Source organism: Sebastes umbrosus, chromosome 18, assembly GCF_015220745.1.
Source record: "Sebastes umbrosus isolate fSebUmb1 chromosome 18, fSebUmb1.pri, whole genome shotgun sequence".
In the NCBI taxonomy this organism is placed as follows: domain Eukaryota; kingdom Metazoa; phylum Chordata; class Actinopteri; order Perciformes; family Sebastidae; genus Sebastes; species Sebastes umbrosus.
In genome coordinates, this window is record NC_051286.1 from 27,055,908 (window position 1) to 27,069,955 (window position 14,048).

The window sequence follows — 14,048 nt, forward strand, 5'->3', positions numbered from 1 at the left end:
GGCACACTGAGGACATTCCGCCCCGGTCGACAGTCTGGGAGAGAGGGCACAGCGAGCCCTTTGTCCACGGTGCGGCGAGGTCCGGGCAGGGAGCGCGGTAAAGCTGCAGCTGCGAGCAAACTTCGCCCCGAGCCTTTCCAAGCCGACCTAGAACCATTCGCGGCGCACCGCCTCGTATGCGGGACTCCCCAGCCTGCCGTGTGTCGCTCACACCCTCCAGCTGGCTGTTAACGAGGGTCTTTTGGCACAGAGAAGTACTCGTATTGGTACTCGGTATCGGCGAGTACCTAATGTAAGTACTTTTACTCGGTCTGAAAAAAAGTGTTATCCGTGCATCCCTAGCGGAGGGCTACTCAGTTGGTTGCAATCTGCAACCACACCCACTAGATGCTAACAAAACCTGCAAACTGGTCCTTAAAGTATGACGATAGAGCCAAGAGACAGTTAGCTTAGCTTAGCATAAAGACTAGAGGCAGGGGGAAGCAGCTAGTCTGGCTCTGTCCAAAGTTATAATACAATTTGCATGTTTTTCGCAATTTGCGGGCGGGTTACCTTCTAGACACGACCATAGGACTATGAACAAAACCAAAATGTTAAACTATTTTTAAATCTGATGGGAAAAAAACAAGGGAATGGAGACTCTCTTTCCTAAATTACGTGAACCATATCTTTGGCATTCTATACTGCAATTTCTTGTTACTCATCGGCCGACATATATATGTGATAATATCCATCCCCACTGCTGACCAAATTTAAAGGTCCCATATTGTAAAAAGTGCGATTTTCAGGTCTTTTACATTATAAAGAAGGTTTAAGTGCTATATAAATACTGTTAAACTATCAAAACGCTCAATATACGGAGAAATACACACAGCCCATATTCAGAAATTGTGTGTTTGAAACAAGCCGTTAGGATTTCTGTCCATTTGTGATGTCACAAATATACAATATTTAGACCATACACGGTTTTAAACGTAAACATTCTAAATGTGTCCCAGTTTATTTCCTGTTGCAGTGTATGTGAATAACATCAGCTGATAGGATGTAAACATGGACCCAAGCTGTTTCCTAGCAACGCAATTCTGTTGCAATTACATTGAAATACACTAAAACGGAGTGTTTCAGACAGAGGGTGAATACAGGTATATTCAGGCAGACAGTACGAGAAAAATAATGTTTTTTTTTGTTTTTTTACATTACAGCATGTAAACATGTTCTAGTAGAAACACAAAATACAAGTATGAACCTGAAAATGAGCATGATATGGGACCTTTTAATGATGGAAAGAGGACAACCAAGTAGAGATTTAATAATTATCTTAGTGATTTTCCTGAATTGGGAGTGCACCTGGAGTTATTTTTAGAGTTGTGCGAAAGCAAAGCACTATATTTAGAGGTTATTTTTTGTGTGTTGTTATTTGCGCTGACTGAGGAAAATGGGAATGTACTGTCTAGCCATGAAGGCATTCAGGACACCTCCAATCTTCTGAGCATCAACAGCTCTGAGTGCTTCATTTTTCACAAGGTTGTGGAAGTCTGTGTCTTCCCACAGATTCGTGACATTACCTCCGTGTGTGTGTTTACTGAACCACTTGTGTGTGTGTGGAATGTGTGTTTGATGGTAAAACGGGTGGCAGCAGCAGGTCGGCACAGCGAGGGGAAGCAGATTAAATGTGCCTTTGGCCGTCAGAGTCTCTTTCTTTGCTTTCCCGTAACATTTCCTCTGTCACTTCTTCTCCCTCTAGACTTAATTCCTTCCTTTGTCTCTGCTGTCTTTTTCCTCCCAGTGTGCACTCTCAATATGTTCTCTCTCCCGTCTCCTCCTTGTTTGTCTCCCCCCCCCCCCCCCCCCCCCCACGCTTTTCTCTCGTCTCCATTATCTTTCACTTTATCTTTTTCTTCTATCCAGTTTTCTCTCGACGGTTTGTCTTCTTCCCATCTCCTCTCTCTTGTCTCTGTCCTCTTCCAATCACACCGTCTCCCCTCTCTGCCTCCCTCCTCTCTTATCAATCTGACATTTTCAGATCATACAACTTGTGCGTGGCTCCCCTTTGCTCTTCCTCATCATACCTAATCTTCCATGACACGCGTCATGCGAGTGAGTGGGGAGGGGGGGGATGTGCAAGCTCCTAAACATATTCACTCCAGGATCCAAACTAAGCATCTCGGGTTTGTCAAGTATTTAATCCTTTTATCAACATGGGAGTGGACAAATATGCTGCTTTATGCAAATGTGTGTATATATTTATTATTGGAAATCAATTAGATGTAGAGGCAATCCTTCAATCATAGATTTGCTCTAGATTTGGAATTTAGCACCTTTAAGCCATCAGATTCGTTTTAAAGGTGCTATAATCACATAAATAAATGGACACATAGGTGCTTTAAGGGAATTAAAACAATCTTTGTTTGGAAATTTGGTTATCTCGATAACCGGTGGTGATAATTTTAGCCATTATCGTGCAGTGCCGTCCTACACTAAGACTCCAGCTGCCCCCATGACCCTTAAAAGGATTAAGCAGGAACATATAATGAACGGATGGATGAATGAGAATTCCAGCTCAAAGGTTTTGTTTGCTTGTAGTATCCAATTTGATGAGGATGGGAAGCAAATGGTGCAAATCTGATGCAAATAGCAGCTGAGGTTTCAGTGGAGTGACGTTTACTTGGATACGAAACATGAATATTGGTAATAGTAATTCCCTTCAGGCCTTCTCGGCACACATCTTCAGTACTGGGTTGCCAGTTTAAGGAAACAGGGATCTCTTTATTTTATTTTCTGTTTGCATTAATCACATTCAAACATGCTTCCTTTTTAGCCATTATCGTCCTTGTTTTGTACTGTTCTGATCCCATAACATCAGCCTGGATCACAGACCCGTTTAGGAGCCGTAGCAGCAGCAGGAGAGCTTTGCATCCTCCTCGCGTCTAACACGGCTGTCCTGATAATGAAATTCGATTACAACTTCCTCCCAGCCCCGAGATCCCCCTCTCACTTATCTCCCACATACAGACGCTCCCTGTCCCGGGGGAGGTGTCCTTAACAGGGTTCCTCTCCACCGAACCAACAGCAGCTCTGATATGTGATCCGAAAGTGGTAGCAGGGGCAGAATCCCCCCCAAAATAGTGTCTAGTCTCCTTTTTTTGGTATTGAAGCATTATTATTTGTCAGATTCCCCACCTCCCCTCCTCCCTTTGGGTTTAGTGCAGAGCCATGTGGGACATGTGTCCTCCTGTGATTATGAGCTGTGACCAGAGGGAGATCATGAGATACTGATAATAGCGGGCCTATTTTGGAGAATGTGCCTCCATTCCAGATCTTCACGGTTCTGATCACGATAGCGAGAAGAGAAGGGAGGAGGAGAATGACTGGAAATCACACTCATTTCCCTTCAGCGCACTAAACCAGACACCAACATTTCCCTTCAATTGAATAACCGAGCACTGCTGTGCGGCCTTGGCTTCATACGAGCTCAACTGATGCCGGCTTTTACGCTTTAGGAGTCAGTGCCTTTTGCAAATGGAGCCTTTATTTTATTGCCACTTTTCTTTGATGCTGTCTGAAATATACTCAGGAATTTCTTTCGAAACCACCTTCATTTCCCTTTTGTTAATTTAAATAAGAAGCTACGTAAGGTCAAATTCAACAGCACAGATATGGCACTAAATGTCAGTCCATAAAGTGTGGTAAAACAGATAATGTCAAATATATTGATTAACTGTTGTCGTTCTTCGCATTGAACTACTTGAGCGTGTCAGATTGTGTCAGAATCTCCATTTCAGAAGACTGACGACAAACAAAAGCCTAATGGTGGCTGTGACTGTGAGAATTTCTGTTCAGCCGTAACATTTCCAGACCGAGCTGCAGTGCCTTAACATCTTACATCTATGTGTTGTCCTCGCAGGAGTTTTTTGAGAATCCAGCGTTCAGGCCCGATGGTTTGAAGCTGTACCCGACGCTGGTGATCCGAGGTACGGGTCTGTACGAGCTGTGGAAGACGGGCCGGTACAAGAGCTACACGCCCAGCGCCCTGGTGGACCTGGTGGCCCGGATCCTGGCGCTGGTGCCGCCCTGGACGCGAGTCTACCGCGTGCAGAGGTGAGACAATGAGTGGACACAAGTGACTGCAGATTAAAGCTTCATTAAAAGAGGAATTCCATACTAGTAGGTCTTTGTGGCAAGAGTCCTCTGGACTGCCTTTAACTTCTCTCAGACTGCTTTTAGTGCTAAAATACTTTGTGAATTACTCTTAGATCAAAAACTTAGGAGTCCTAAATTAAGGACTGACATGCCTGTTCTTTTTCTCCTAACTCCGCCAGTTAGGAGCTACTTATATACATAGAGGGTCCCATATTGTAGAAAGGTAGATTTTCTCGTTGAAAACAAGCCTGTTCAGACGGGGCTGAATGCTTGGCCCGTGGTGTTGCTGCTTGCAGCTTTCTCGAGAACCGCTTATGCAAACAACTTCACACTCGATGCAGCGCTTCCTTGGTTCCCGAGCAATACACCTGCCATGACATAGGTGCATCACAACCAAGTCGCGGCAACTCACTGTCAGAAACACCGGTGAAATACACTCTGCTTAATGGGAAAAAAAACACCCAAATCACCTTTACTAGCAGTCACAAACATCTGTGAAATACACTCTGATTAACGGGAAAAAACACATCCAAATCGCGCTTTCTCGACGTCAGAAACATTAGTGAAATACACTCTGGTTAACAGGAAAAAATACACCCAAATTACGGTTACTCGCGGTCAGAAACACCGGTGAAATACACTCTGGTTCTCGGAGAAAAAACACACTCTAATCGCGGTTACTCACGGTCAGAAACATCACTTAAATACACTCTGGTTCTTGGGAAAAAACACACCCTTATCACGGTTACTCACGGTCAGAAACACTGGTGAAATTCACTCTGATTAACGGGAAAAAACACATCCAAATCACGCTTACTCAACGTCAGAAACATCGGTGAAATACACTCTGGTTAACAGGAAAAAAACAACGAAATCGCAGTTACTCGCGGTCAGAAACACCGGTGAAATACACTTAGCAGAGGTAATTTCCATACAAGCATATTGCTGTTACATAACCACCTTGGTTATAAAGTAGAGCATTGATTTAATTAGCGGAGGTATTTTGCTGGCGGTAGTGTTATTAGTGTTAGTTAGTATCAAGTTTTACAGCGGGGAAATACAGTCTTTCTCACAGGGGGAAAAACATACATTGGCAAGTAGTACTGACTGCAACATCGGTGAAATACACTTAGCGGAGGTCATTTCCAAATAGGTATATTAGTCGCTTGCTCTGACATAACCACTGCAGTTATAAAGTAGAGCATGGATTTAATTAGCGGAGGTATTTTGCTGGTGGTAGAGTTATAAGTTAGTATGGCAAAAACTTACACAATTGAGTTGCAACGGCAGAGTGGCGCTGTTCCTGCAGGCTATCCGCTCATGCTCGGTGACTCCAGGGAAGTGAAGAAAAGCGTGGTTGTAATGTTATCGCGTGTTAGCAAGCTAAATATAGGATCCCGCAGAAAGTGAACCCCTGCTGAACAGAGTGCTGGTCGCTTATTTATTCAAAGTTTATTAATATTGAATATGTATGTTCCAAATTGCACCAAATTCGACACTGCACTCCCTTGGGTCCCCAGCAATACACCCACCAAGTGTGAAGTAGATCGGATGAATGGTTCTCTAAATATGGGAAGGACACACAGACAGACAGAGATTCCATGCTTTATAGTTAGATTATAAGGCAGGTCTTAGTTGCTATATAAATAATGTGAATTATCAAAACGCTCAATCCACGGAGAAATGCACACAACCGTATTCAGAAACTGTGCCTTTTAAACGCCTTTTAAAACGAGCCACCAGAATTTCTGTAACGTTGTGATGTCACAACTATACAGTCCCTGCTAGAAGTGCAGCTAAACTCCGTATAGTCGACACACCCAGTGAGTCCCCGGCCGAATTGGCGCTGTGAAGACAGCGACAGCGCACATGCAGAAGACCGGAAACCGCTGACCAATCAGAGCAGACTGGGCTTTTTTCAGGAGGGGGTTCTTAAAGAGACAGGCACCAAAACGGAGTATTTCAGACAGAGGACGAATACAGGTATAATCAGACAGACGGTACGAGAAAAATAAAGTGTTTTTTGAATATTAAAGCATGTCAACATGTTCTAGTAGAAACCCAAAATACAAGTATGAACCTAAAAAATTAGCATGATATGTCCCCTTTAAGATATTTTGTGAATCCACCCCCCAGGTATAGATTTATATTGATGTGTTTACATCTGTAATATCCCGTTTTAAAGCTATTCGTCCATCATCTTATGTATAATCTGTCTCTCCCTACTCTTGTACCGCCTTATCAGGGACATCCCCATGCCGCTGGTGAGCTCCGGAGTGGAGCACGGCAACCTGAGAGAGTTGGCACTGGCCAGGATGAAAGACATGGGCACTGAGGTGAGACTCAAAGGCCTCTCGTATTAAACTAAAAAGACACCATGTCAGCTTATTTTGAGCGAGGAAGCCAATAGACTTTATCCAGCTGGGATGCGATCCAAACAGGTTCCATATTACTTTGGTGGTGGTGGCGGCTGCCAACAAGACAAATGCTGACTAGACTGTCAGAATAATTTGCATGCTATGTAAGATGACTGATTAAAAAATATGCCGAGTATAGTTTAGAACTGTTGGAGCGTAGAATTAGAGCACCCTCCCTTCCACATTTATTGAATTTATGTTGGAAAGTAGAAAGTTCATCCAGCCTGAAAACACCAGGGAAGGGTGCACCGAACCAACCGGTACAACACATGAAGCAGGCGACCCCTCACCAACATCCATCAGGATAAAAAGACTCACCTGAACTGTTCATCAGAAAACCCTGATGGGGTAAAGAGCCTCCTGCAAGCTTCTGTTAGAAACAAGCAGGGCGTTTATTGACTGTCAGGCTGAAATAAGACCCGCCACCCCCCACTAGTACAACTTTTTTTTGCTTGGCTCTACTTTGTCCTCACTACCTTATTTATCTATTATTCATTATCAAAGACAACATTTGTAATCACTTCTCTTTTTACAGGCTGAGCCTTTGTTTTTGTACAGACAGAGTCACATATTGCACTGGATTTCCACTGTGATCTTGTGTCGAGTTCAAGTTATTCAGCCTAGTTTCCCCACTGAGTTTTCAAAACTTTTCCAACCAGCTTGCAGCATAACGCAATTCACTGCACGTGTCCAAAAAAACACGCAAAGCAGGAACCTGTCTTCATGTTAAAAAATAGGGCTGTCGATCGATTAAACTTATTTACTCGCTTGAATGTCCATAGTTAATCATGATTAATTGCAAATTAATCACACATTTTTTATCTGTTCAAAATGTACCTTAAAGGTCCCATATTGTAAAAAGTGAGATTTTCAGGTCTTTTATATTATAAAGCAGGTTTAAGTGATATATAAATACTGTTAAACCATCAAAACGCTCAATATACGGAGAAATACACACAGCCCGTATGCAGAAATTGTGCATTTGAAACAAGCCGTTAGATATCTGTCCATTTGTGATGTCACAAATATACACTATTTAGACCATTACACGGTTTTAAATGTAAACATTCTAAATGTGTCCCAGTTTATTTCCTGTTGCAGTGTATGTAAATAACATCAGCTGACAGGAAGTAAACATGGACCCAAACTGTTGCCTTGCAACGCAATTCCGTTGCCATTCCACTGAAATGCACTAAAACGGAGCGTTTCACAGAGTGTGAATACAGGTATATTCAGACAGACATGATGAGGAAAATAATGTGTTTTTTGAACATTCCAGCATGTAAACATGTTCTAGTAGAAACACAAAATACAAGCATGAACCTGAAAATGAGCACGATATGGGACCTTTAAAAGGGAGATTTGTCAAATATTTAATACTCTTATCAACATTTGAGTGGGCAAATATGCTGCTTTATGCAAATGTATGTATATATTTATTATTGGAAAATCAATTAACAACACAAAACAATGACAGATATTGTCCAGAAACCCTCACAGGTACTGCATTTAGCATAAAACAATATGCTCCAATCATAACATGGCAAACTGCAGCCCAACAGGCAACAACAGCTGTCAGTGTGTCAGTGTGCTGACTTGACTATGACTTGCCCCAAACTGCATGTGATTATCATAAAGTGGGCATGTCTGTAAAGGGGAGACTCGTGGGTACCCATAGAACCCATTTACATTCACTGATCTGGAGGTCAGAGGTCAAGGGACCCCTTTGAAGATGGCCATGCCAGTTTTTCCTCGCCAAAATATAGTGTAAGTTTGGAGCGTTATTTAACCTCCTGTCCGACGAACTATTATGACATGGTTGGTACCGATGGATTCCTGAGGTTTTCTAGTTTCATTAGATTAGATTCAAAACTGAGCCCGCTACAACCTAAAAATCGCAAGTTGAGTTTAAGAAAATGAGTGGCGTTCAAATTAAATTATTAGTTATCATCGCGTTAACTTTGACAGTCCTAGTTTATTTATTTTATTTTATTACTAGGAAAATGTCGCCGTCTCTAGGTTCCGCCCTGACATTGTCATGGGGGGGTTATAGTCTTGTGTGTGTGTGTCGTGTTTCATTCAGTCGTGTCACCTCAGTGAGCGAGCTTGCTGCCTAGCTAGCTAGCTAACTAGCTTATGGGCTTATGGTTTGGGCTGAGGCCCAAATGTTTACATTTACTGGCTCCGCCCCTGATGTGAAGGCAATTTGAATCCAGCGCAAGAATGGTGGACCCCGCCACTAACATTGAAAACTACTACATTGAGATGCATTTACAAAGTGTAAATATACTAAATGGTTATTGTTGAAAAATGAGGACAGTGGCGGACCCCGCCACTAACAATGAAAACTACCACATAGAGAGATATTTCCAAAATGCAAGTACACTGAAACTTGAAAATGTATTGCTGAAAATGACAACGATAAATAGTATTGAATTTATTATTTGGGTTTGATTGGTTGAGTGTCTGAAGGATTATAACTAGCTTGATGCAGCATGTTATATCATTTATTTCAAACAGCCTCGTTGTGTGGAATTTCAAATGTGTTTGTTTCTCTGTGTGCAGTGTCGAGACGTGAGGACGCGAGAAGTGGGCATTCAGGAGATTCACCACAAAGTGCGACCGTATCAGGTAACAGACGGCTTCCTGGAGATGAAGTGCACTCGCTTTTATAGAGTCAGAGATCAATGGAGGAAACACTGTGGTGTCGTATTGCTCGAGACGCCGATCATAACTTCTATTTACCAAATGGCATGTGTTCAGGTTGAGCTGGTGCGGAGGGACTACGTGGCCAACGGCGGCTGGGAGACCTTCCTCTCGTACGAGGACCCGGAGCAGGACATCCTGATCGGCCTGCTGCGCCTGCGCCGCTGCTCCCCGCAGTCCTTCCGCGCGGAGCTGAAAGGGGGCGTGTCCATCGTGCGCGAGCTGCACGTCTATGGCAGCGTCGTCCCCGTCAGCAGCCGAGACCCCAGCAAGTTCCAGCATCAGGTGGCTACACACTTTCACACATAGAGTAGACGCCCAACCACTTTGATTTCTCCTCCAGCTGTGAATCTGATTGTTTTTCTCCGACACTGTAATCACTCCTGGCTCGTTTTTTTTTTTTTCTATGAAAAGTTCAAGACTGAGATTAACCACAAAATAAGGCACAAATAGCTCAAAGCTTTTGACTGATAACTCTCTTTATCTGTTCCTTTCCCTCTCCTTCGTGTTCAGGGTTTTGGCATGATGCTGATGGAGGAGGCGGAGAGGATTTCCAGAGATGAACACGGGTCGAGCAAATTGGCCGTTATCTCAGGTGAGAAACAAAAACAGCACAGGAAGGAGAGCGTCATTTATCTCCTCCTTAGACATTGTTGTCTGGATGGCGGCGCGATGTGAAACATGTCTGGCTCCACAAATCTGCAGCCAGACAGGCAGATGGTGTGGGTTTTTCTTTTTTAGACCTTTTAATTAGTACAATGATGATAAAAGCAAATCATTTCAAAAAACGGTTGTTTGGTGAAGCGGTTCACACGATTGCATCACAGTTCTACTGCATCTTACATTGTAAATGGCCCCACATCATATCGCATTTAATGGGATGCATTTCAGAAATAAAACATGAAACACAACACTTTTGCTGAAATAAGTTAGTGAAGAGGCTGTGACGCAGAGGATTAATGAGCCCTGGTGCTGCAACGTTATATCTCTATCTATATCTCCCCTCATAAACCAGCAGAGTGCCGACTTGTAACGGGCCCGTCGGGTGCGTGTTAGAGGTGTGTGTTGCACGTGATTTAATGAAGGTAAACGCAGCGGGGGGAGGCCGTGCGCAATGGCTTTGCGCTCCGGTGCGGCACATCTCCGATCAGAGGCGGTAGATTTGTCAACGTGTGTCCTGCTGCAGGAATTTAACGAAGGGAAGGAGAAGCTTTTCAAACAGCACGAGTCAGCTGTGGATAACCGACGCTGTAACAATCACTCATATTCATTAGAGATCGAAGAAAATGTTGAAATATAATATGTTATATGTTGAATATCGCAATATTGTGTTTTGTGGTACTGTGTCGGTTCTCAAAAACACTGTTTCAATTTTGACCTCCGCCTTGGCCATGGCGGAGGTTATGTTTCCACCGTTTGTTTGTTTGTCTGTTAGCAGGATTCATCCAAAAGTTTGCAATGGATTTGAATGATATTTTTTGGAGGGATGGGGTGTGGCACAATGAACAATCCATTACATTTTGGTGGCGATCCGGATCATGATCCGGATTCAGGAATTTTTTTGAAGGATTCCGATCAGCCTGAGCATTAAAGCTGCAGTAGGCGAGATTAGAGCAAATATGATTATAAAAAGTTATTTTTATAAAACGGTCGCTACATCGTGACAGTAGTACATGAAACAGGTAACCTGAAAAAAATCATGTTGCTCTGTGTCCTCTGGTGCTCCTAACGGCATCTGTGAGATTTCACAGACCGGAGGAAAACAAACAGTCAGAGCTGATCTGAGGTCTGCTGTCCAGCTGCCGGCTGTCAATCACTCACGACCTCCGACCAAACGGTCAAACTAGGCAGCGGTGATTAAATATGAATCAATATTCTGTTACGTTAATGCCTATTTCTCTCCACACATGTTTTCAGAATCATCTTGTAGTGCACGGTTTAGCTGTGAAATGAGAACGTTTGTGACCTGGCAGCCATGTTGAGATCAGGTTGAGATGGCTAGAAGGAACGCCAAGTTCCAGTCACATGACCGTAGCACAGCCAATATGAACGCTCTCTCTCTCTCTCTGAAATGACCTGTGATTGGTCAAAGTCTCCCGTCAAGGCTAGATTTTCTAAAGCCTGAAAACAGAGCCATGAGGACGAGCAGAAGTCTAGTTATCTCTCAGAACACTTGAATTACAATATGCTGAAAGGTTATTATGGAATTTTTGCCCAATGATGCCAAAAATATACTGACTACTGAAGCTTTAAGTATCGTGATAATATTGTATTGAGATAATATCGTATCGTGGGGCCTCTTCCATCCCTAATCAATAACATAATGTAAAGCAGCAGTGTTACTTTTTTTTTTTTTTTCATTTCTGTGCTCCTCCTGAGGACCTTGTTGTCTTCTCCTGTACTGAGGACCTTGTTGTCTTCTCCTCTGTGTTTTGCAGGTGTAGGAACCAGGAACTACTACAGGAAGATGGGCTATGAGTTGGAGGGTCCGTATATGGTGAAGGACCTCTACGGACCCGGAACGGACTGAACCTGGACTATGTTTTTATCTGGACACGCGCACATTATTGTTTTATTTATTACGACAATATTGTCGGGACATGATTACTGCTGTTTAGTCTTCAGTATGTTTTCTTAGCATTAGGGGGAGATAATGGCTGTTTTTTATCTGGTACACACCAGGAAATGCTGTTGCATCTTCTCCGCTTTATTTAGATAAGGAAGACGGCGTGAGAGGGTGCGAGGAATAAAAGCAAAGTCATTTGGGGATGAGGCCAGAACATCTTGTTGACAAGTTCAATTTGAGATGCAAACATTTTTTTATCGCTAAGGGAAAAGATAGATCAAATTTTAGTCTGCTCCTTTCCATAAACTGGTCCTAAAGAAAACACAAACAATAGCATGTCTTTTTAGCTTTCCACATTGAAACAAATGGGTACCACCAGTGACCTGTCAGTGTACTCGGTTTCAGCAAGAAGTAATAATTCAGTTTGGCAAGAAATGAGAACAATCCTGCTGAGACATTTTAAATTTTAATGTTACATGTACGGAAGCCCTGAAAGGCAAGCAAGACTTTTTTTTTTTTCTGGTGAACCATTTTCTAAATATTTTTTTTCTGTGACAAAGGTGGAATTTTTGCTTTTCAGGCCGATTTTGCTAAGTTACCTTTTTTTCTTTTCTTTGCCTCATAGTGAAAACCGGTGGAAGAACATTAATTGACATGACAGTAATGTAACTTGCTAAGAGACAATATAGACCAGTTCACAGTTATAAACGGTTACATTCCAAATTTCCCCAGTTTATTTCCTGTTACAGCGTATGTGAACTACAAACAAAAAGACAGGAAGTACACATCGACCCAAACTGGTGCCTAGCAATGCAATGCCGTTGAAATGGTCTATACGTACCGAATGCATGGAGAAATTCAATTTCACCTAGAAGAAAACCTGAATGCTTAGTCCGATTTAAAACATGGGGTATTGGTGCACTCTGTTTGGTCAAAATAAATATCACAACAACAAGACTTATTAAAAAAATTAAAATAATTAAATAAATTAAAAAAATAATAATAAATCAGCCTAAATTTTTTTTTTTCCCGTTTCCACACAGAAGCAAAAAAGTAACCTAGAAAAATCAGCCTAATTTTCTTTTTTTTTTTACCTGTTTTAATACAGAGGCAAAAAAAAATAAACCTCCGCCTGAATTGTTTTTCCTCCTGTTTCACAGAAAAAAAAGGAACTTAGAAAGATTATCCTGGCAAAACATTTTTCACCTATTCTTAAGTCATACACACAGGAGAGAAATAATTTAGATCAGACTTAGAAAATGGATCACCACAAAAAAGAAATCTCGCTTGCCTTTCAGGGCTTCCGTATACATGTGTCTGGTTAAGAAAAATCTGAATGTCTGGGTATCTCTTAAATAGTTCCTGTGTCTTTCGTCTCGGATTTAAAAACCTGTTTGCCATCACGGTTCGAGTTAATCATGTTTATGTCGCAATTAAATAGAAAACCCATTACGAGTCGAGCGTTCATTACTGGTTGGCAGTGGATGAATGAACCGCGGGAAGTAGTCCTCGCCGGGCAGCCGTTGTGTAATCGCACAATTTTGATTTATAAGGCCGGAAATTGAATATTAGTGTTACATAAATGGCTTTTTAAAGCCTCACAGTTAATCCTATTACTTATTTTTCTGTCATGCATTCTTGGGCTTTATGTATTTTGGTAAATTCCAGATGTTGATCACTTTCTTTTTTTCCCTCAAGGAATAAAGTATATTTCAGTTACTGCCAGTGTCCTGCTTTGTGAGAAAAGTTCTAGAAAGACGTTTCACCTAAATGACAGAACAGCCAGGAAAAGAAAAGGCCACATCGTCAGAGCACCTCCTATAATGTATTCCCCGATGTCAAGGGTGCGGGCCCTCACGGGAGACCCCTGATGATTGCCCTATGAGAGTGTTTTACTGGCTCATTTGACGCAGCCTTTCCAATTACATCTCCATCAGTTACCTGTCTGATGAACACTGACTGAGTGCCGCGTTCGGCCGCAACGTTACTGGAAAGGGTTTGTCATTTGGAAAAAAAATAGCGAGCAATAAAGCTCAAAAGGCTCGACCTATGTCTCATCTAGATTCCAACTGCTGCGGGGCGACTGAAGCTGAACGGCCATGCGTAATTTCCTAGATGCGCCCCCCCCCCCCCGTGTCGTGACTGCGCTGTGTGTTGGTGTTGCAGTCCTGACGCATTGGGGGAACAGGCCACATTGGGGCTTCTCTCTCTCTCCCTCT

The 14,048-nt window shown here is 42.6% G+C and overlaps 1 protein-coding gene across 1 annotated transcript in view; it reads left to right on the top strand.

The window, feature by feature from the left end:
- Positions 1–13,549, top strand: part of elp3 (elongator acetyltransferase complex subunit 3) — a 30,617-nt gene extending 17,068 nt beyond the window's left edge. The window contains exons 10-15 of the mRNA XM_037751494.1: positions 3,905–4,098; positions 6,386–6,476; positions 9,123–9,188; positions 9,321–9,548; positions 9,777–9,858; positions 11,702–13,549. Of these exons, the coding sequence (XP_037607422.1) occupies positions 3,905–4,098; positions 6,386–6,476; positions 9,123–9,188; positions 9,321–9,548; positions 9,777–9,858; positions 11,702–11,793 (753 nt within the window). The 3' untranslated portion in view covers positions 11,794–13,549. The remainder of the gene's footprint in view (positions 1–3,904; positions 4,099–6,385; positions 6,477–9,122; positions 9,189–9,320; positions 9,549–9,776; positions 9,859–11,701) is intronic.
- Positions 13,550–14,048: the final 499 nt, after the last annotated feature.